The 21,406-nt window shown below is 41.7% G+C and overlaps 3 protein-coding genes and 1 long non-coding RNA gene across 20 annotated transcripts in view; 2 read left to right on the forward strand and 2 right to left on the reverse strand.

The window, feature by feature from the left end:
- PPFIBP2 (PPFIA binding protein 2) overlaps positions 1-2,390 on the forward strand; it is a 94,257-nt gene extending 91,867 nt beyond the window's left edge. For all 17 annotated transcript variants that reach the window (XM_030273415.4, XM_012573757.5, XM_072929453.1 and 14 more), the window contains one exon: positions 591-2,390. In XM_030273415.4, coding sequence (XP_030129275.4) covers positions 591-662 — 72 coding nt within the window. In that variant the 3' untranslated portion in view covers positions 663-2,390. The remainder of the gene's footprint in view (positions 1-590) is intronic.
- On the reverse strand, positions 2,002-9,115 carry CYB5R2 (cytochrome b5 reductase 2). Its single transcript, XM_002196509.7, has 9 exons — positions 8,956-9,115; positions 8,709-8,855; positions 8,029-8,101; positions 6,955-7,061; positions 5,860-5,989; positions 5,052-5,135; positions 4,475-4,560; positions 3,799-3,898; positions 2,002-2,871 (listed from the first exon to the last, which is right to left on the reverse strand). Exons 1-9 carry the CDS (start codon positions 8,968-8,970, stop codon positions 2,699-2,701), a joined length of 915 nt encoding a protein of 304 aa, XP_002196545.2. The 5' UTR covers positions 8,971-9,115; the 3' UTR covers positions 2,002-2,698.
- Positions 9,116-9,172: 57 nt separating this feature from the next.
- Positions 9,173-10,000, forward strand: LOC140684226 (uncharacterized). Its single transcript, XR_012056174.1, has 2 exons — positions 9,173-9,293; positions 9,593-10,000. It is a non-coding gene; the product is annotated as an uncharacterized lncRNA (long non-coding RNA).
- Positions 10,001-13,849: 3,849 nt separating this feature from the next.
- On the reverse strand, positions 13,850-21,009 carry OVCH2 (ovochymase 2). Its single transcript, XM_072929379.1, has 7 exons — positions 21,006-21,009; positions 18,637-18,660; positions 16,952-17,092; positions 16,532-16,635; positions 16,044-16,137; positions 15,187-15,314; positions 13,850-13,978 (listed from the first exon to the last, which is right to left on the reverse strand). The coding sequence occupies exons 1-6, from the start codon at positions 21,007-21,009 to the stop codon at positions 15,190-15,192; spliced, it is 492 nt and encodes a 163-aa protein (XP_072785480.1). The 3' UTR covers positions 13,850-13,978; positions 15,187-15,189.
- Positions 21,010-21,406: the final 397 nt, after the last annotated feature.

Genomic DNA, 21,406 nt, shown 5'->3' on the forward strand with positions numbered 1-21,406 from the left:
CAAAGTCACCCATGTGCTCTGCTAAATCTCACTGAAAGTTGGTCATTGCTAGTGGTAATGAAGAGTAAGTGGGTTTCTGCTCTTAAATTCTCTTTACAGCCTGGTGGGACATTCAGTCAAAAAAAAAAACCATTTTTAAATTGCTCTAGAAATTAAGCTTCAATTAGGCCTTTTTAAGTGGCCTAAATGATAGATATTCATCCCCTTAAATGAAAACAATTCTTCAGACTTTTGCAGGCAACCATCACAGCAGCTAGGAATGAGGTACAGACTTTTGCAAATTTACATGAGCTAAAACTGCAGAAGAAAACACCTCACTTTTGCTTCTTCATTCCACAGAAGCCAATATATTAAAAAATAAATTAAGTGACTGGAAGACATAATGAAGAATTATGAAATAGAGTTGAGTTGCATGCCAGGCACAAAATCTCTCTAAGTTTCCCCAAGCAAAAAACTTTATTTAAAGCTGTATTGAAGAAATTCCCTTTGTGTGTGGCTCTCACCCCATGTTGTGAGCCTGATCTCACTGTAGCTGGGTCTCTGGGAGATCTGTCACCAAACACCCTCAGTCCTTGTTCTTGTTCTTTCAGACGCTGCTGAGCCAAGATGAAATGCTGAATGACAGCAGGTTTTTAACACCGACCTTTGAGGACTGGAGATGATGCTTCAGCCATGACCAAGATCACTACTCGGTACCTCAGGCCTGCAGGAGTGGCCAGGAGCAGCTGGATGCTGCAGAGCAGGAAAGCTTTTACCTCTTTTCTGCCACCTCCCACGTAGCTTTTCCTACTGTCAGTGTATTCACACCTTACAGGTAAATCTCCTCTGTGCTGTTTTCCCACATCATGTCATAGGAAACAGGTGTTGGGAAAGGAGTGGGACTCATCCAGAGTCTGGAAAGCAAAGACTGGCAATGCTTTGTCTTTTTATTCAGTTGACTTTTACATGCTGTGGTGATGTACTGTTACGTGAAAGACCTTTTGTAATTTTTTATTTTTATAATTAACTCGTAGTGCAGGAATCATTAATACATAATTGTACCACAGGGGCTAATCAGAGCTCCCTGGAATTCAGCTGGAGGCTGGTGAGAGCAGCAGTAATGGCTCACTCAGCACTCCTGTGCTCTTGCCAGACCGGTCCCCAGAAAGGATTTCAATCTCTCCTCCCTTTCACTGGCACCTGTCCTGCCCTCTTTTTATCCAAGTCTGTGCTGTAGGATGGGAAGAATGGAACCATAGGACTGTCCATCAAGCCCTTGTTTTTATTAGGATGACAAGCTGCCATGTTCACAAATCTTTACCTAAGGCAAAAACAACTGCAGCAGGAAATTGGAACTCTGAGACTACCAGGAAAGTACCACAAAAAAGCACAGATTTATTTCTTTAAAACACCTGACAAAATAAATCTGTTGCTGCTGTACTGGGCTAAACAGAACTTCATCAGAGGGAAATACAGCCTCTCACTTTTTGAGGGGCTGAGGGTGAAGTTGTCACCTTTACAGCACTTGTGGCATTTGTTTACATGTACATCTCCTGTATTAATGAGCTGTTAAAAAGCTCTCTTAGTAAACAGATAAATGCCAGGAAAAAAAAAAATCTCCTTATTTGTAAGGAAAAGTACTTTGTACAGGGCTGGTGTGCATTACTCTATCCTTGCTGGCTGCAGGTGTTGCTTTAGATTCCAATATAGCCTGAGGACAGGTCAGTGCCAGCCACAACCCTCCCAAAGAAACTGGGGGGGAGCTCCAGAGCTGGCCACAGGATGCAGCAAGGGCTCTTTGAGAACTACCTGGGGTTCTTTTTACAGATGATCCACCCTGGTCCTCGCTTCACCAGTCTCTCATGACAGACCTTGCACTGTATGGTCAGGTGGAAGAAGATAAACACATTATTTGACTGTCCACAGTGGTAAAATTAAGGCAAATTATTTTAAATCCCTGCAAACTGAAGGAAAAAAAAAAAAAAAAGGCAAATTCAGAAGAATGAGAAATAAGTCTACACATCAGCAAAGTACTAATGTTTAATGTTTAATAAAAGGTATTAAATGTACCAAGTCTGGCAATGCAGTCAGTGCCAGTGACCAGCTCAGGTACCATGGGCATTTCAAATACTTTGTCAGGTCAATTAGCCAACAGACTTATTACAGCACTGCAAATGGGATTGGCTGCTCCAGCTGCCCTGGGATATTCCAAACACAATATTTCCTGTTTTCTTTCAATGCTGTATTTACAACTCAGTGTGTTGCTTTGCTGACTTGACTGTGAATAGTCAATCCACAAAACAATTGATTCTTCTTTTAAATATACGTAGTAAGAAATCCTAGTTAGCATAACACTGGTATAAATGCTTATTTCCTGACTGTTATGAATAAATTCTGAATGTTCCGCTCTCTTTTGCTGACTGTGGAATGATTTAACACAAATCCATGTGGACGACCTCTCATCTCTTTTTTTATTTTTTCCCTCAGAATTAATATTTTATTCTAATTCCAGAGGTAAGACTAACTCCCACACAACTCGAGATGATTTCTCAACTTCTTAGTGTTGAAACACACAAGGTAATTATGAAGTTATAAACCACAGAAATTACATTAAGGTGTCAAAAAACACACACACACAATCGCTGCACAGTTGCACATCAATTGTTCCGGTAGAAAAATATGCAGCATTTCCAAAAAAAGGTATCAGGTGCCAGCAATGTTAGTAAGCAAATGTACTGCTCTTGGGGTAGCCAAGCTTGTCCAGGTTGGGCTGACAGGCAAACTGAATCATTGGTGGTGGCCCACACATGAGAATGAGGGTCTCACTGCCCGGGGGAGGCAGGTGGGCTTTCAGCATCTCTGCAGTGACAAAGCCAGAGCTGTACTTCCAGTCTGCAACAAAGAAATTAATTCCATTACTGTGAATCTCTGTACAGGCTGAAGCCCTTTTAAACCTCATTAAGTAGCTGAAAAATCAAGTCATGGCACCATCACTGCAAGCCAGGAAAGGGTTACATTTCTCACTCAGCTCAAACCTAGTGATCTCCTTCCACAGGGACAACAAGCATGTAGGTAACAAGGATTTGGTTAAAAAGACATGGAGGTCTTAAAACAATAAATTGTAAAATTGGAAAGAAATGAGCCGGTAGGAATAAAAAGGAAGAGTGAAGCAGCTTTTCCAGGGAAGAGGGGTCACCCAGTGGCAGGGAGAGGTATTGAGACCTGTACTTTTTTGGTTTTTTTGAGATGGAGTGGTGAGCTGACAAAGTTTGGTGATAACAAAAGCTCTGCCATGTAGTTTAGTGATAAGAGAAAACAAATTAAAAGAGGAAAGAAATGCTAAGCTACTTCAAGCAGTAATATTATTGAATGCATCTGCCATTTGAAGTGAGACAAGAAGGAAAATGATGCTTAATCCATACACATGGCACTCTGTTACACCAGAATCTAATCTGGAGCTGCTGCACATAATATTTACAGGCATTAAACAATTTAGTGCCAAGAACATGCTAACATAACCTGATTCAGGAGATAGCCCAAAAGAGAGCTGAACTTTTGATGAAAATTTCCAAAAACTGGAATACATGAAAAGATGCACTGGGTAAAAAATCCAACCCAAATGAGGTTAATTATGAGCTCCCACTTTTTAAGGCCCACCTGGCTTAGATCCCTTTTTAAAACAGGGTGTGGGGGTAAGGTTTGTTTCTGAGGAGTTTCAAAGTGCAAGACAAGAACATTTGACTCTGATGTCCTCTTGAGCAAGAGTGAAGCTCTGACTGTTGTACAGGGATCAGCAAAGGCATTTCCATGTGTCCCTACCTTTTGGAGGTCTGTCCAGGGTGTACCACAGCACAAACTGCTCAGGATGCCTCTTGGCAAGGTCTTCTAGCTCAGCTCTCAGCAATATATCATTTTCTGTCTGCAAAATGAGTGCTGGTTAGCTCCAAACCATCCCAGGAGCCCTCTGATGGGAGCTCATCTGCCATTCACAACACATGCAATGATAAAAATTATGCAAATCAGGAAAGTAATTGGTATTTTGCCCCTTCCATGGTAGCTATCATTACAGGTTTCTGTAAAGAACAACAAACTGTGAGACTTAGCAGCCACCTAAACACAGTCCTAAAGATGGCAATTAGAACAACTTTTTAATCCAGGCTAAAATCACAATGAGCTGGATTTGTCCCTGACCCTGGTAAATTTGTCCCTGGCCCTGGCAAATGTCCCTGGATCAGCATGGTGAAGGTTAACATTACAAGCAGATTAGTGGAAACAAATCCTGTTTCTTTGAAATCAGTGAAGGACTAAGATGAGCAGAGGGATCAGGATCTGGTCACAGTATTTATTCCCTAATGTAGGAATTCAGTGGAACTATGAGGAGACACCTAAAGAAATGTGAAAGAGAATTAAATATCGACCATGAGTTCAAAAAGCTCAGAGGCCAGCAAAAATAAGTGGGCTATTAAAGAACAAACAGATGGGTCAGAATACTCACCTGATTAGCAAAAAGGAGGTAACATTTTGTGGAGTCCTTAGGATCATTTGTGATCTGACGGATCAGCTGCAACATAGGAGTTATTCCTGTTAAAAACCAAAATGGTTAAAGTGGGTACTTCTTTCCATGGCTACAGTTTCAGTATTAATGCCGGCTCCCTTTAGTCTTCAATGGGATCTCAGCCTGCATAGGGCTACACATCTCTGGATACTAACCCACATGGAGTGCAGAGATTGGGGCTTCTATCATGACAAACAGTTCCAAACCCACAATTACTGTATGCAGGGCTTTTCTCTTCAGGATTCTCTATCATGTCATTTTACCCTCAAGACATTCTCTTAAAATACTTTTTGTCACTGATGAAGTCAGTTCTGAGGTCACAAGGTAAATTAGTATTCAAACCCTCAGGTTGCTACTCCCCAGGACTGAGCTCAAACCACTGGAGTGCCTCAGTGTTGCTACCATGAAAAGAAATGCAGGTGAAAGTACGCTGCTACTAAAGTACAGTGACAGTCCTCACACATATCCATAAAACATTTCCCCTTTCTAGACCTCTCCATGATGGGATAAGCTTTACCTGTTCCTCCAGCTATCATCCCAAGGTGCTTTGCAAACTTTTTCTCAGCTTCAGACTTCTTATTAGGCTTGATAAGAAAGGTACCTAAGAAATATTCCAAACGTATAGGTACATTAGCTTCCAGACAAACATGGATAAAAATTCCATGGGAATAAATTACCACAGGTGATCAATTAATGAAGACAAATCTGGAAATCCCTCCCTTCTGCTGAGATAGAGTCATCAGGAGATTGATCACAGGAGGGCAGCATCCAGAGAAGTGCTGGGCATTTCGAGGTGAGACTTAAGTGCACAACTCCCCTCTGTCAAGATCAGTGCAAAATCTTTCACTTGTATCCTACAAGAGGATTACTTCTCTGAGCTTATTTCCTCACAGTCAGCTCAGACCAGATTTTAATTATGAAATGGAGCTGGCTCTCAGTCAGCTGGTTGTTCAGTAACAGCACTGACATTCTCAGAGATCATTTTAAGCCACAGTCTCACTTGCTTAAGAAGGATCTGGAGCATCACCCTCCATATGTATAGGTGGGGTATTTTATTTCCACTGCAGACTTCGCAGTCATATAAAGGAACAGTAATTTTTTCAGATTTATAGTCCCAGGAGTGAGACACTCATCAGTTATTCCATACACAAAGTACTCTTTCCCATCACATCAACTCTGACAGGCTCATGGTCAAGCCTAGAAAAGGTGTTTTTTCCTCTTTTCCACTTTAAAAAAAAGACTCTCTACAGCTGTCAAGTTTTATAAAACATCACTTAAAGCAACCAATACCTCCCTTTTGCTCTCCCACCTTTGTGTCACAGTACCTGTCCCCTTATAGACCAGGAGTCCATTTGGCCCTCTGAAATCAATGGTATCTCCAATCTTCATGTTGTCTAGATACTGTGACATCTTCCCACCTTCTGGAAACTTGGGGTTCACATTTTTGTGGTAGACCTGTAAGAACAATCATTTGCACATTATCAACCACTAACTTTCCTGCAGACACTATCTGTAGGACACAACCCTGCAGGCCTGTAATTCAGCACCTGAGAAAGAAATCAAGGCAATTCTTTGCTCTCATGTAACCTCTTGAGCAGCCAAAATAAGAAAGTGTGCTATTGGGCACACATCCCTCTGCTCCCTGCAAACAGCCAGGATAACAGGGATGGGTGGCAGGCAGATAATGTACTGCTGTCCTCATTTCACTATTGACTTATGTCACCCCATTTTTGTAGCTGTTCCTTCTGAAAACAGCATTGCTGCATCCTTTCCTTCTGAGCCTTTCCTACTCAGCCACACAACAGCTTTTTCAGCTTTCAAAGCAACTAAGAAGCATTAAGCAGCTCATAACGATTCACCACCCTTGTAACATGAAGAACAGAGCATGCAAAAAAAAAAAAAAAAAAACCACCTGGATTTTTGCCTAAAGGCAAACTCTATTATAGAAAAGGATTAGGAAATCCAGAAGTCCTAGATCCTCTAGCTTAAAGGATTTCCCTTGTGTGACTTGTTTTCTGCTTAGTGATGTTTGCAGTAAGCATTAGCAGCAGCCCAGGCATCTAGAGGGAAAGACATCAGTATCCATGCACTGCCAAATCAAAGATACTAGGGAAATTCCTGAAGTATTGCCAGGGAAGTGATTCTCTCCTCCCTCTACTCTTCCTCTGCCATGCCTCAGTGCCACACAGCAGATACACAGGATACAACTTACTATTCAAGGGCAATGTGAAATGAGCTGTTTGCCGTGCAGTCGCCCTATTTGAAAAAGATGAGATCCCATGAAAATGAAATTTAATGAAAATTTAATGAAAGATGATGAAATTTTATGACTAAATCAAAACAAACAATTTCACTAAAATGAAGTGCTTGCCCTCCTTCCAGTTAGCAACTTATCTCTATTAAAGGAAAACAACATTTACCTTTATAACCAAATCAACATAACCTTTTGTCTCATCACTGGAAACAGGGGTATAGGCTCGAACCACCAGATTCCCATCAATTTTTGCAGAAAGGTAAACATGCTGGCCTGGGGAGAAAGAATTACAACCTGATTCTTTTTTTTCATCCCTGGAGCACAAGAGAGAAAGGCAGGTATTGCAACCTGCTACACATGCAATGACAGAGAAAATCTTTGCCATATAAATAAAGTAATACAGTTTCAGGATCTTATTCCTAAATTCTTAAGACTGAATCTGGATAAGCACATGCACTGCAGAGCACATGTCAGTTGGTTTGCCATTTGTCTAGTTAATTCCATTACTCTTTCCCATACAAGCCAGAAGAGAGTTTGGAGAACAAGAGGCAGCATGCAAGGCCATGCTGACAGCATGGAATGGGATGACCCTGACACCTGCCATACAGCACAGGGAACTGCCAAGTGCAGAACAAACAGAGCCACATCTGCAGATCAGAGAGAGACTTTCCCCTGAACAGATTTTCACTGATTCAAGGTCCAAGGTTCAGTGCTATCAGTGTTCCAGGGCACAGGAAAGAAGGCCAATCCTAGGCTGAAATCTGTGCTACAGAACTCCAGATAAAGTTGCATGGAAATGTGTGTAATTCAAAGGTAAGTGCATGCACAGGAAAGGCTCTGAATATTTCAGCATCTACCCAGGCAGCAGAGTTGTCCCCTTTCTCCTTTACAAGTGTGACTGTATTTGCCAAAACCATGAAGGCAATTGACAACAGACTGAGGCGACCAGATAGATGGAAGTAGAATGCAAATAAGAAATAGGAAAAAGCTTTGACAGATACCATTCTTGCTTATATCCTGACTGGTGACAAATTCCATCAGGCTCAGTTCAGTTTCACTGCTTCATTTCTAACCTACACCACGCAACTGGGCAAAGCACTCACAACTTGACATTTCTCTCTGAGACAGCAGCATTCAGATGCAGCTTTCAACTCCTTGCTTTGCTGAGCCTTAAATTCAGAGACAGAAGTCCAAGAACTGTGAGAAACTAGAAATACAAGTAATTGTTTACACTACTTACCTACAGGTAATCCTAATATATGATTCGTTGAGGGTAACCCGAATCTGAATTTCTTAGTATCGTGACTGATTTCCTAAAAAAACCAAAGTTAGAACGAGGTCAGCATCACCATCAGTTTGAATTTCAACCTCGAGCAGAGTTGCTTAGCAAGCTCTTTGTTAGCATGCAAGCCAAACGCTGGGAAACGACACAGCTTTGAAAAATAAAAGTTGAGATAACCAGGAGCTTCAGAAGCAGTCTTCTCCTCTCAGCTTCCACAAGGAGTGACTTTTGCCTGCCTGCACAATCCCTACGGCATCTTTACATAGATAAAATCAGGAAACACCACGCCCAAGGCCAGTGAGCACATCACAGGGTTGCAGCCAAAGATCAGGCAACAGATTGTAGCCAACCATCAGCCGTGCAGAAGCTCAGGCTGCCAGCCTTGCTTCTCGTGGTGCAACGAGGGCAGGAGCCGAGGGAGGAACACGAAAGCGCCGGGAAAGAACAGCTCGCAGCGCGCCATGAGCGCTCCCACACGCCCCGCTCCACCCCGGGCGCATCACGCGTGCTGCGGGCTCACAGCCACCCTCGGAGGGCTCCGTGTCCTGCTCTGGGCACTCCATCGGCCTACAGCCCCCCAGGCCAGCGGACCGACAGCCCTCCGATGGAGCCCCGCTGACCCCCAGAGCCCCGGGCACCTCCTTGTCCAGCAGCCGCAGCGGGTACTTGGCCAGCGGGTCCTGCAGGGTGACGGCGCCGCTCGGCCTCCGCGCCGTCCCTCGGAGCAGCAGCAGCAGCAGCGCGGAGGCCGCCACCACGGCCACGGCGATGGCCACAGGCGCTCCCTGCGAGGAGGAGAAGAAGAAGGGCAGGCGGTGAGGGCACGGCGGCGGTGAGGGCACGGCCGACCCCAGTCCCAGCCCCAGCCCCAGCCCGGCCCCTCACCGCAAACGCCTCCATGGCGGCTTCTAGCTCGCAGGTCCGCCGAGCCCCTCAGACCCGGCCGCGGAGGCCGCGCCCCGCGGCTCCGCTCGGGTGGCTCCGCTCGGGAGGCTCCGCCTCGGGTTCCTCCTCCCGGTTCTTCGTCGGATCCCGCCTCCCGGCTCCTCCTCGAGTTCCTCCTCCCGGTTCCTCCTCCCGGTTCCTCCTCCCGGTTCCTCCTCGGATCCCGCCTCCCGGCTCCTCCTCCCGGTTCCTCCTCGGATCCCGCCTCCCGGCTCCTCCTCGCCTCCTCCTCCCGGTCCCGCTCCCCCCTCAGGCCGTGAGGGAGTGAATTCACCCCGGTAGGTGAATTTTTGCTTTCACAGAGTTGCTGAGGTTGGGAAAGCCCTCTGAGATCACCGAGGCCAAACTATGACCGGACAGCACCGTGCCAACCAGCCCGTGGCACTGGCGCCGTGTCCATAAATGCGTATTTATGATTGGCTTTTCGCAAATGTTACAATGAATATTATGTGTGTAATGTTAGAAAGTTATGCTGTACTAATTCTCTTACGTATTAAGTGTAGTTTTAGGTTGGTTACAACATAATATTAAAATAGAGACTATGTATGTGGGAGAAGTGTTTCTTTTTTTTTTTTAGGAATGAGATACTCGCTTTGAGGAACACCTAAATCTTCCAAAGGAGAGGAATTTATGGCTTCTTATCAGAAGAAACTAATTTCTTCAGGCCTTGCTCAGACTCGAAGATGCCAGGGGATTAAAGGAAACAGTTGACATATAACAGACAGAGTTTCTTGTTTAGACTAGAACATATGCATAACCATGAAGAATGTATGAATATGCAACAAGTGTATTGGTTTTAAGGTTATTCCTTTGTTCACAAGTCATGCTTTTCATGACTTAGTGTCCGAGAGCATCCAGACATCCATAATTCTTTGCTTTTTATTGTCTTGTAATTGTCCTAACTCTAAACTTTATTACACTAATTGTATTATTATTTTTATAACCATTTTATTATTATTAAACTTTTAAATTTTTTAAAAACCAAGTGATTGGCGTTTTTCACAGAGGGTAAAAGAAAACAAGGAAGATCCGTCAGAATGGGGTTGTCATGTCATTTTGGGCAGAGCCACAGTGGGAGGAGGGTCAGAAAAAGGCACGGGATGTGTTAACCTCCACAGACAGAGGAGCACAGAGAGCAGGACACCATTCCAGAGCTAACCAGAACAACCTACTGTCACAGAGCCTCACCTAAAAATTAAATAGAATCCCATTACATGGACACCGTTGAAAGCAATTTTTTATTATTATTTTTAGGTTTGTTTTTTTTTTTTAATCAAGATTTCATTTGCATCAGAAAACAGTTCACATTGTTGCTAAAAGGTACTGGTGCCTTACATGAAACTAAAAAGAAGAGACAAACAAAAGCAAAAACTAAGCTCCCTGTAAAGTCATACTAGGAAAAACACAAAGGCCAACATCAAGCAGCCAAGCAAAAAGTAAGTGCCATAGCAATCAAATCAAAAGCAGATATTGTAAGACAAGAATTTAAGACAGGAATTTTCTTTAGAGACACCAACTTCATTCAATAACATCACAGCTGATATCACCTGTAGCTCTCCCCACACAATTTTTGCTTTTCTGAACATATCCCCTTGAAATCCTTGTTTTAAATTAATAAACAGCTAAAAGTCACTGTGTTCCTGTTAAGCAAAACAGAATAGCAGCCAAGAGATAATACACATCTGCTCCCAGCATAAACTGATACAGTTAGCTGATGGCAATTTCCACCATAACCAAACATTAACAGGCTTCTATGATAAAAATTTACAAAGGATATTTTCCCTCCATTTCTCTCTGAAGATCTCTTCAGAGAGCTTGGCAAAAATAGAGCACACATACTCTATCAATAATGTGAAACAGCTGTTAATTTGAATCACTGAATCTCAATTAGCCCATAATCCTTCCACTGCTAAGTTTTTTCATAGCTTCACAAAAAACTCATGCTCAATATTTTGTGGGCTTTTGCCTCAAACTTTATGGTGAAGAGAAGAAAGTGGTGAAATATGTTTACTTTATTCATTGAAGAATAAAGTCAGTGAGATTATTGTTTCCCCAGCTACAGAATAAAATTGAAAGTTAAAAAAAACCTAAAGAACCAAAGTTCCAAACCAATATAATAAAAATGGAGGGTTATTGGCATCAAATGCTTTTATGAGAAAAACTCTCTAAATATTTTTGCCATTAATATCAACAAAAACTAAGTGAGATATCTAGTTATTATCTGGACCATTGAGTCAAAGGAGGATTTTTCTTGTGCTACCTGTTGTACTATTTTACTAATCTAGTTTTAAACACTACAGCTGTGAGCTGCAAAGCTCACAAAAGTCTGCAAAGCTTATTGGAGCTAACTGGAGCCTGTCGGCAGAGATTTCTGCATAAGCAGCCTTTTGGACATTAAACAAACTGCTAGTTAAACAAGTTAATGCATAGATTAATTAGGGTAGCTGTCAGTTCTTGCATGGTCCCTTGGCTTTAACACCTGTCTTTTCAAACATATTTGTTTAAACACCAAACAGTTTGTAAAACCAGAGACTGTATTAAAAATATCCTGTAGTATTTTTACACTCTCCAGCACTACATTCAAAGAGGACAAGCAAGGACATGCTTGGCTCATGTGGCTTATTTTCCCTCTTTTCCTTTCTAAGATGGATTAACAGAGTGTCAGAAGCCTGCAGGTAACTTGTGACTGCTCCAACACACATGAAAAGCCAAAGTCTCAGTTCAGGTAAATCAGCAGTAAATTCCCCAGGGTAAGTATCAGCTACTCTGGAATCTGTTCATCAGTCAAAAACCTGCATGCGCCCACCAAATTTTGTTTTCAATTACATTTGTGCTTTGGGAATGTTTTACAATGAGATCCATCAGAACAGTTCTTTTGACAGTCACACAATGAAAATGGGGAGATTTGAAAAAAAGAGTATAAAACAGGGTAAACTCTGCCCAGATCATCAATGAAGACAGGCTGTAAACTTGTCAAAGTGGACTCAGCTGCCAGCACGTGTCAGTTCATGCTCCTCGAAGCTGCAAAGCCACAGCAAGGAAAAACATTCATCCACACATGAAATGCAGCAGAGAATGAAATAATAGTAATACAACTGGAAGAAATAAGATTTTCAGAAGTTACTGCTGATTTAAGAAAGAAACTTAAATCAACTTTTTTGGGTATTCAGCTAGGGATATTTTTAACAGCCAAGATCTCAAGGAGTGCCAGACTCCCAAATATAAAATGGCACCCTGGAAAAGACCTCAAATTAATCATCTAACAATAGCAAAAAGATTATTTGTTGTTTGGGCTTTTTTATTGGCTGTTTGGGTTTTTTTTCCCCATACATACCACTACTATTAATATGCTTCTTGATCCAATCAGCAAAAAAACTAACATTGGTGTATTCTCCTGGGTTGTTCTTCCTTCCACATCCCAAGCCCCAGCTAGTAATTCCATGGAGAGTGTAAAACCCTGAGTTGTCTCCTGAAGGACAAAATAATGGGTTTCCAGAGTCATCCTGCACAAGGACAAAGGAACCTTGTCACGAGCCAACATCACTCCTGCTGGTTTTTAAAATCTCAGTTCAGCAAGGAGAGGTCCAAGCTGCTCACGTGCCTGGAGTTTTCCATTTTTAAAAGACAAAGCTTTCCTTGAACACAACCTTTGGTCAAGGGAAGTAACTCTTTTTGCAATATGGGTTTGACTCCTAAGGAGTCTTTCAGTGTAAATCACCACAGCCTGTTGCAAGAAAACAGCTTTGGGAGGTTTTGCATTTCCCTTTCTAGAGCCCATGTCCTTGCCTTCCTCCAGAGAGAATCCTGCACAGATCATCCCCTGGGTCACTTTACTGGGAAGGTTTATGTAATAGCTCTGACATATCCTCAGGTGCCAGGATGGGGAGTTTCAGCTGCTGCAGTTTTTTCCCCTTTTTGCTGTCTTGAATTAAAACCCATCATCCACTATAGGCATGAATTAGCAGTTCCAGAAGGAAGCTTTACTCACTCCTTTTCAAAAGGTCTCAATCTAAATTACCTGATTTCTCTCCCCCCTTTCTCCTTCATGTCTAGCTGACGAGTGAAAACTTTTTAACCTGTCTGTTCTCCAAAAACTAACGTACAGACAGAAGGACTGTTCCAGCACAGAATGTGGTATTAAAACACAGCCACAACATGCCCAAGCAGCAAAGACTGCATAGCTGCCTCAGATGCAGCCCACCCTGTGACCACAGGCATCCTTGAGGGCTGCAGCACCCCCTTCTCACGGAGGGGCTGAATTCCAAGGGCTCAGCCAGTTGCAGCAGGGCAGTGTCAGCATCCAGGGTGGTCCTGTTCAAATTTGGGTGTATAAAATACTGCTTGACTGACCTTTTCTAGGAAAGCAAAGACATCTACATTTTCTGAAAGACTTGGGAATGTGAGGCTTTAAGTAACTTTGGTTTTATAAATTTCCAAGATGCCTTAAGAAGGGAACACATTTAAAAGCAGCTCCAGAAACTGCCAGCTTTCCAATATTAACAAGTGAAGATTATGTATCTGTGACATGGAATAGGGAGCATGCAGAAAACTCCATCCAGCAAGGGTCAGAAGAGAGTCTTGGAAAAACATTTATCCAGTGTGAGCAAAGTGGCAACTTGTGCCCTAATCTTTCTGTCTTGGTGACAGTCACCAGTGAGTACAGAGACAATACACCTCTCACTCCCACATCCTCTGGAATTCTGAAATTTGGAGTTCAGTGAAGGCACAGATCTGTGCTCACAGTTACACAAAAGCTGTTGCATAAATGCAGATTAGGATCAGCGTTCAGGCTGTTGGACTGCTTCATCATGGAGAATTTGGGAATAGCAATTACAATAAAAACTACTTTGAAAAATTGATTTGTATTTCATTACTAAGCAGACCACACAGTACCTGTGTGTACTCTTCCTCTGTAAGATCCTGAAGTCCTGTTACCACCATCCATAAGTCTCTGTATATTTCCCTAAGGAAAAAAAAATTGTTCATTGCTCATTTTCAGGCTGATATAACAGCAGTCTTGAAACCCATGAATCTTAAAACCTGCTGTGTTCCTAGCACACAGAACCTGGGTTGATTTGAAGGCATTCCACAAGCATCCTCTGAAACAGAAAGCACTGATGTTCCAAGAAGTGTTTAGAGGTTAGGTTAAGACTGGGAGAAGTAAAGAACATTCCAGTTAAGGGCAACCCCACAGCTTTTCAAGCTCCACCTTTTTACTAAATCTTCCAATTTCCCTCATTAAAAAGGCTCCAAATTTTTAGACCACCAGAAGGAGACGATCCTAGCAAAAACAGAGCTTCACCAAGATGAAAGCTACTCTTTACCTTCAAAAGTTTTAGCCTCCAACCTACAATGAACAGGGACTCATACCATTTTTCATAGACTAGAGGGAGAAAGGGCAGCTCTAAAATGCTGATTGTTATTTTCAACTACTCTTTAGTCTTTGCAATTGTTTTCATCAAAGGAAGTAGGTTTAAACTGACATACAAGCTGAAATGTTATTGAATTGCTGTGCATCACCTAGCAAGATGAAGGAAACAAGAAAAAACAGGTTCTGGTAAAGCCAAAGCATGGAAATGTCACTGTGCATATTTTTATTTCCTCAAAATATCTTACTAAAAAATCTGGACCAACTGCAACAGTTAGGTATTTTGAGAATTTATAGTCCGAAAGGTACTCTCTAGTCCCATGAAGGATGACTGAGGTTGTCTTACCTGTTGTAACCTTTATTTCTTCTTTAGTAACATTCATGTTTTCAAAATCTTCTTATTTAATTGAATTCAAAATATTTAAATCTAGCAAGTGAGGGTGGTGAGTGTGTTAGCAGGATGTCTTGAGTAATATTTGTATTATAGAATAACTTTTACTTATTTATTTTTGTAGAAGAAACAGATTTCTGTTGTAGGGATCTGTGCTATTACAGTATTAAAGTGCTATTTTGTGCCACAAACACAACTCCCAGGTTTGGCCAGATTCATTGTTTATCTTCACCATTTATTAGGTCTTTGTTTAATGCCTGAGGATATTCACAATCCTTTCATTTGCACTGAAACAATTTGTTAGATGAGAATCTCCCACGGGAAAATAATTCTGAGCAGCCAATCCACTGAAGAGCCCTTTGTGCTGCCCCAAGGAGGCATTTTCCCAAGTTTCTATTGGGTTTTCTGTTACCTGCTACATGAACAAAGGAGATTGTAGCTCAGAATCCTCCAAAAGTCTCTTTTCATCAGAGTGGAAGACAACCAGCATCACAGCAGAGCTTGGAACAGGTGCTGATAGGGCAAATCCACAAGACTTGACTGAAAATGAGAAAGCAAAGGCTCACTACAAACTAACAGGTACTTTTAAATCCTTCTCTCTTTCAACAGTGGGCGCACAATATTATGTATATTCCAGCTTTCAGACAGGAAGGTAAAAAGTAACCATGACCAAGGCTTAGGCTGAAGGACTGAGCTATTCCTGGCAGCCTGTTCAGCATTTTCCTCATCAGAGCAAGGAGTCTCTGGCATCATTTCGCAACAGTCTATTGCAGTACCCACAAACTTCATTACAAATGAAACACCCCCAGCTACCTGATTTTCCCTAATCTAAGCACCAGCTTCAAGCAAGTGCCGAAAACAGTTTTTTGGGATAGGACTTCCTCTCATTTACTATAAGCCAAGTGGTAAAAATTACATGACTTATGTTCTGGAGAGAAGAACAGTTGGACTCTGAAAAGGAGATGTCTTCGGTGCTTTGTGTGTGATCATTCCTATAGACCCAAATTACTGTGCTATGTATTTGCTTCACTGGAACCAATTCAGAACTGCATTTCACACAGAATTTAAACACTTTAAAAAAGTTCACTTTGATGTGGCTTTGCCTCTAAGTTGAGAAGAATTAGCAATACCTGCATTTTTCAAGGTACTGAAACTAGTACCTATAACATTACCTTAAACTCTACAAGCAAACTTTACACTGGACAATAGGGCTAGTGAAAGTCATAAAATAGATAGAACATCCCCAAAATAAAAACTCAAAAGTCAAACCAATTTCTTCCTCTTTTCCCACATCTTCGTACACAGTCATGGCATCATAGAAGCAATCTTCACTCTCTTCTACTTCAAAAGACTGGTATGTAAGCTTCAAATTAAAAAAATGAAAGACTGCACTTTATTGTGAAAGTCATATGGAAAAAATTCAAAGATCTACAGGGTCTTTAGGATTGTGAGTGATTCCTGCAAGGTTTTGTTTCTGCGACACTCAGACCTCTCACAGGTGATACATAAATATTAAATTTTCTGGAAGAATCTGCCATGATAAAATTTAAGCCAGGAAATCCTATTTTACTATAACCTAAAGGACAAATCCAAATCTATCTGTCTTTTGGGATGGATCGAGATTCCTCTTAACAGCATCCAGCAGCGTTATACATGCTCATGTTGCTTGATTCTGTTTGGCCTTGGCTGCATAATTTCTTGTTAGCTCAGTGGTGCCCATTTCCATCATGTAGATACAAAAAGGATTCATGTTATACCTTGACTACGTGGTCCTGTGGAGCACAGATGATTATCCACTGACAGCTGCCAGGTTGCTGTAGTGCTCTGGGTAGTGCATACTCTCCAAAACTCCTTCCAGCATCTGGAAATCCAGGCAGACAGAAATGGAAAGAACCAGCTGGAAATGCTGTCAGAACAGGAACATCAGGAGTTCTTTTAAGACTCAGCAGGTGGCCCTTGGGCCCATCCTTAGGGCTGGTGAACTGCTGTGCACAGAAAAACCAAACACAATTCTCCAGGATGAGTTTTAGACTCAGCTGCCTCCCTCAAGGCCCCCAACCCTGAAAGCATCATCCACACAGAAATACCACAGGAGCTTCCTCTGGTGTATTTTCCTCTTTTTTTTCCAGGTCCCCACCCAAGAGTGTAGGCAGGCACATTACTTGGCTTAAACTTACCAGGAAGAATATCTGGTGTAAGAGTTTTGTAGGTAATGGAAAAACCAGTTCCATTATCCTCATCATTAGAAATGAATTTCAGCCTTATGCTATTGGAGCCAATCAAAAGAGGTAATGGAAGATCTCCTCCACAGAATTCCCCTGAAACATAACATTAGAGAATAATCACTGTTTTAAAGCCTTCAGTTACTAGAGAAAAATTGCATGTACCATTTCTAATACTTAGCAATGAAATTTTAGGATTAAAAGGAAATTTCCTATTCATCCCTCTACTTTCCTTATTAATCCGTTAGCCCAAATAGATTCACACTATTAAAACTTTAAAATTATTGACACCAGAAGTGTGATAGAGTTCCCTACAAGGCATTTTCCAACCTCTTCACCTCCCACACTCTTTTTCTTTTATTTCAGAGCCTATGTCTCAATGTATCAATCAAGCAAGTGAAGCAATCAACCACCACCTCACTGGATGCACTTGCTGCTAGAAAAAGGAGTGCTCTGACAGATTATAGATCTCAAAGGTCTTTTCCAACCTGAATGATTGTTTCAAAGAACAAGGGGACAAAAACTCATCCACGAGTCTGTCATCTTTTGGTTAGAGTGATAAAGAATCATAATCAGAATATTTCTGGCTCTACATCAAAGCGGGAGGAACGAAGCCATATGTAATTCCCTTCTGGCACAAACAGAGTCCATAGACACAATCTGGAGTAAGAAATCAGTTCCCATTCACAAAAATGCAACCAAAACCACCCCAAAACCTACACTTGTATGTGGAATATTCTCTGGGGGACGACTTTGTTTTCTCTGCTTACTGGTGGTTTTGATAGAACAGTTCGGGCTTCCAGGAAAATGTAATTCCCCTTCACTGTTGCAGAGTTTGCCATCCTGAACACTACAAAATGCTGTGAGTTTAATCATAATGGAAGGAATTAGGTTTGACACATATGCAATCAGCTGTTCCACCAAAAATCTCAAACATCTGGAGGATATTGTGAGACGGGGTTGCTCAGCTGCACTTTGTTTCTCCTGGCAGACTGAGACTGTGTCTTCTCTTTTCTCTCTTATATTTGGAATTCTGGCAAATCATCTTTAAACCCCATCATCTGGGAGCAAGAATGAAGCCCTGCCAATGGGCTCTCATTCTTTTCTAAATGGCAGTGCTTATTTTTTACCTTAAAGAAACTCTTGGCTGCGTGAAGATTTCAGTATAAATAATTTTCAGTGAAGAAAATGGATACCCCAGAGCACAACAAAAGTGTTCATGGCACCCCATGTGTGATAATGCCCTTGGTTATGTTACAGCAGGAGACTTTTTCAGCAGTTCAATGAACTGTTAAAAATTACTTTAGTAGAAGAAGCAGAAGCTTTCCTCTTCGGTCAAGTGTAAGCAGAAACACAACAGCACAAAAATCATCACCTCTTGCTCTTCCTTCTGCTTGTAAGGTTACCCAGTAAGAGCAACATTTATCAACAACTATGTAAATACAAACAAATGTAAGGAGTCAGGTACTTATTAGATCATTTCCCCGGCAGCATCCTGGGAAGACCAGTAAAAACATGCAAATATGTTTTCAAAAAGGTTTCCTCCTTTATAAATTATGTAACTATGGGGGGGGGGGGTGCTTTTTATGCTTTTATGCTTTAACACAAATAAAAGATTTGGGGAAAAGTAGTGTACTCACCTGTGGAGCTTTTCACTTTCAGATCTAATGAAGGAGGGATAGGGAAAGGGGAGGAAAAAGAAGAATAAATTACTGCAGTTTCATGTTCACAATTTACTTTTGTCCACAGCTGGCACTGAGGCAACTCCCAGTGCTTTTTGGGGACACCATGCCTACAATAAACTAGGGCTTGGAATCAAAACAAAATTGCAAGTTCAGGGAATGCTGACATTGGAATAAATAGTAGTGGAGTAGCCACTACCAGAATGAACCATGCTTTGACAGGCCACTTCTCAGTCTTGAGCAGCACTTTTTCAGAAGCTAAACCCTTCTCATTTTTCTCTGACACATTATGGTGGTTCCTTCTTTGAATCATCAATTCTAGATGGTTTCTAAAAGGAAATTTTATTTTTCTCCTCCCAATTTTTTTTTTTCTCATTGACTATATCTCTTAAATAACCCTTTTTTAACACAGAGAACTGAGTTTTCAGTTTTATGTGTAACCTTTAACACAGTCTCTAAAACTCTTTAACAAAATTGGCCCAAACTAGAAGAAAATGCCAATTCAGTTTCTAATAACTCTCAGTGAAGCTCACCCCTGCCATTTATATCTCCAGCTCCATGACTTTGGCAGTGCTGCCTGCTGGTCACACACTGCTCCCCAGCACAAAGGGAATTTATGGCCTTTTGGGAAGATTGAACAAAAGCACTTGTCTCCCTGTTGTCAGATTTCTGATCCAGCATGTGTTAGTTGAGAAAAATGACAAATTACTTCAAAGAAGTGCACATGGACTCTCTGATACTTTCAACTGGTGGATTTCCACTAAAAAAAAAGAAAACTTCCAATAAACATGCTAACTGGGTCTCTTTTGTGCCTTAATAAAAACCTGCAGCACACGGGACACTCATTTTTAAAGGAGCTGTAAGGACATACACATTTTTGGGGTGTTTAGTCAGGATTGTCAAGAAGGGGAGAGACAGATTAATTCTCTCATGGTGTGCTTGAGCACGTAAAAAAGGAGTGAGGAACAATCACTTAGCCTTTATCCCACTTCCTTCCTATAACATAATTCTTTCTATTTTCATCTTGTGGATCTTTCCAACAATTATTAATTTATCAAGAGTTCTGAAGTTAGAAAGCCTTAACCATTATTGCACTGGGGGTGCAAAATTGCTCTCAGGAACCTGTTCTGCAACCCATACAATAATTAATATGGAATCATGCCATTAAATGCATTGCCCCATAGGGAACTTCTGAAAGAATTCCTCCCAGTTTACAGTGAGTTTGCTTACTTTGGCACACAGAGAAACACTCCCAAGCACACAGGGCCCTGTGTGCTGGCAGGCATCTCTTCCTCCAGCTGGAAATCCAGCACACATTGTGGTGTCACCTTGGATGGGGCTCCTGAACGTTGACAGTGCTCTTGAGCTGCCAGAGCCCACGCTGGTTTGGGGTGGCTTCGTGTGGTGGAAAAGTCTCTCCTCCAACCCGAGCTGCCAAAGAAAGGCTCAGCAGTCTCTGTTGTCCAGTCTCATGGTTGTTTATTGCAAGTTATCTAAAAGATTTTCTCCTTGAGCTGCTGTGGTTTGCTCACAGCTCAGGCAGAGGCACACACACACCCTGACATCCTCTCTGACTCCCGACTGCTTCTTCTCTCCCCACCCAGGGCTGCTGCTGTCTTTTATATGGTACATTACGTGTTACATGTTTAGGTTTTCCCCAATGCCCATTACCTATATTAAATGGTGCTTTTCTACTCTAAACCAATCTGTGAGTGCCAACATCACCAAGAACTTGGAGGTAAGGAAGAAGAAAGAGGAAGGACAGGGCAGGCCCAAATCCCTCCATCTTAAAACCTCTGACCCCCATGTACAAAACCAACCCCCCCCCTGTACAGCACTAAAAAATTCTTCCCTCTACTTTGTGACTACTTCTACTATAACATCTAAACTTTTGTGACTTTATGTTCTTCCTGCAAGGTTGGTAAATCATTCCATGGTTCAAATCCAAAATCACAGCTGTTTCCAGCTGCCTGCCAGGGTCTCAAATGCTTCTGACCTGGGCCTGGAACCTCCAAAAATGTCTGAGGGACATTTTGAGTTCTGACATTGAACACTTTCTGCTGTTTGGGTTTGGGGGATTGACTTCATACAAGACCTGAGAGAGCAGTCCATCCAAAACACAAATCCACGTTCAGAGAAAAAGCTGAAAGGTAAACTGAATGCCACTGTTAATACACCACAAAAAGTGGCTGGAAACTTGCTCCAAGCCGTGTTATGGTTACAAGCATGTTTTGGCAAACATCCAGTCTTTTGTATATGAGCAGTTTTACTTCAAAAAATTCCAAAATGTTTCCAAATTCAAATGCAGGTCTAGTTTTTGTGATTACCCATTCTGTAGAAATTCACAGGTAGGCATAGAAGCAAAATCCCATTTTGAGATTTCAATTCTTAAGGCCAGTTGAAGGTTACTTTTGCTCTGGCTCTCATCTGGGCAATCAAGCTCTTCGTTCCAGAAAAAAATAATAATGTGAGTGGCTTTCTTTCCTTTAAATGGCCCCAGCCACAAGGAGTGCAGATATATCCTGCTTCAAAATTTTCACCTGGATGAGGAAGACATGCTGGCAAAACTAATGAACCTGCCACACAAGAACATGAATTTTATTCATAAATATTTGAAAGAACAATTACAAAAAGCTTCCTTTATAAGCGTTGAAGAGTTTTTAACAGAAAGAAAAAACACTTCTTATTTTTGTGGAATCTGTAAAATCATCTCATATTGAAAATTTAC

The sequence above is a fragment of the Taeniopygia guttata genome, chromosome 5 (genome assembly GCF_048771995.1).
Source record: "Taeniopygia guttata chromosome 5, bTaeGut7.mat, whole genome shotgun sequence".
NCBI classification, from domain to species: domain Eukaryota; kingdom Metazoa; phylum Chordata; class Aves; order Passeriformes; family Estrildidae; genus Taeniopygia; species Taeniopygia guttata.

Excerpts from the sequence above, each read along its gene's own strand:
- CYB5R2 (XM_002196509.7), bottom strand. Across the intron at positions 5,990-6,954 it reads ATGTTGATTTGGTTATAAAG|GTCTACCACAAAAATGTGAA; the intron begins GTAAATGTTGTT and ends TTGTTCTTACAG. Across the intron at positions 2,872-3,798 it reads CCTGGACAGACCTCCAAAAG|ACTGGAAGTACAGCTCTGGC; the intron begins GTAGGGACACAT and ends TCTTTGTTGCAG.
- OVCH2 (XM_072929379.1), bottom strand. Across the intron at positions 16,636-16,951 it reads TACACCAGATATTCTTCCTG|ATGCTGGAAGGAGTTTTGGA; the intron begins GTAAGTTTAAGC and ends CTGGATTTCCAG. Across the intron at positions 15,315-16,043 it reads GGGAAAAGAGGAAGAAATTG|TCAAGTCTTGTGGATTTGCC; the intron begins GTTTGACTTTTG and ends TCTCATTTTCAG.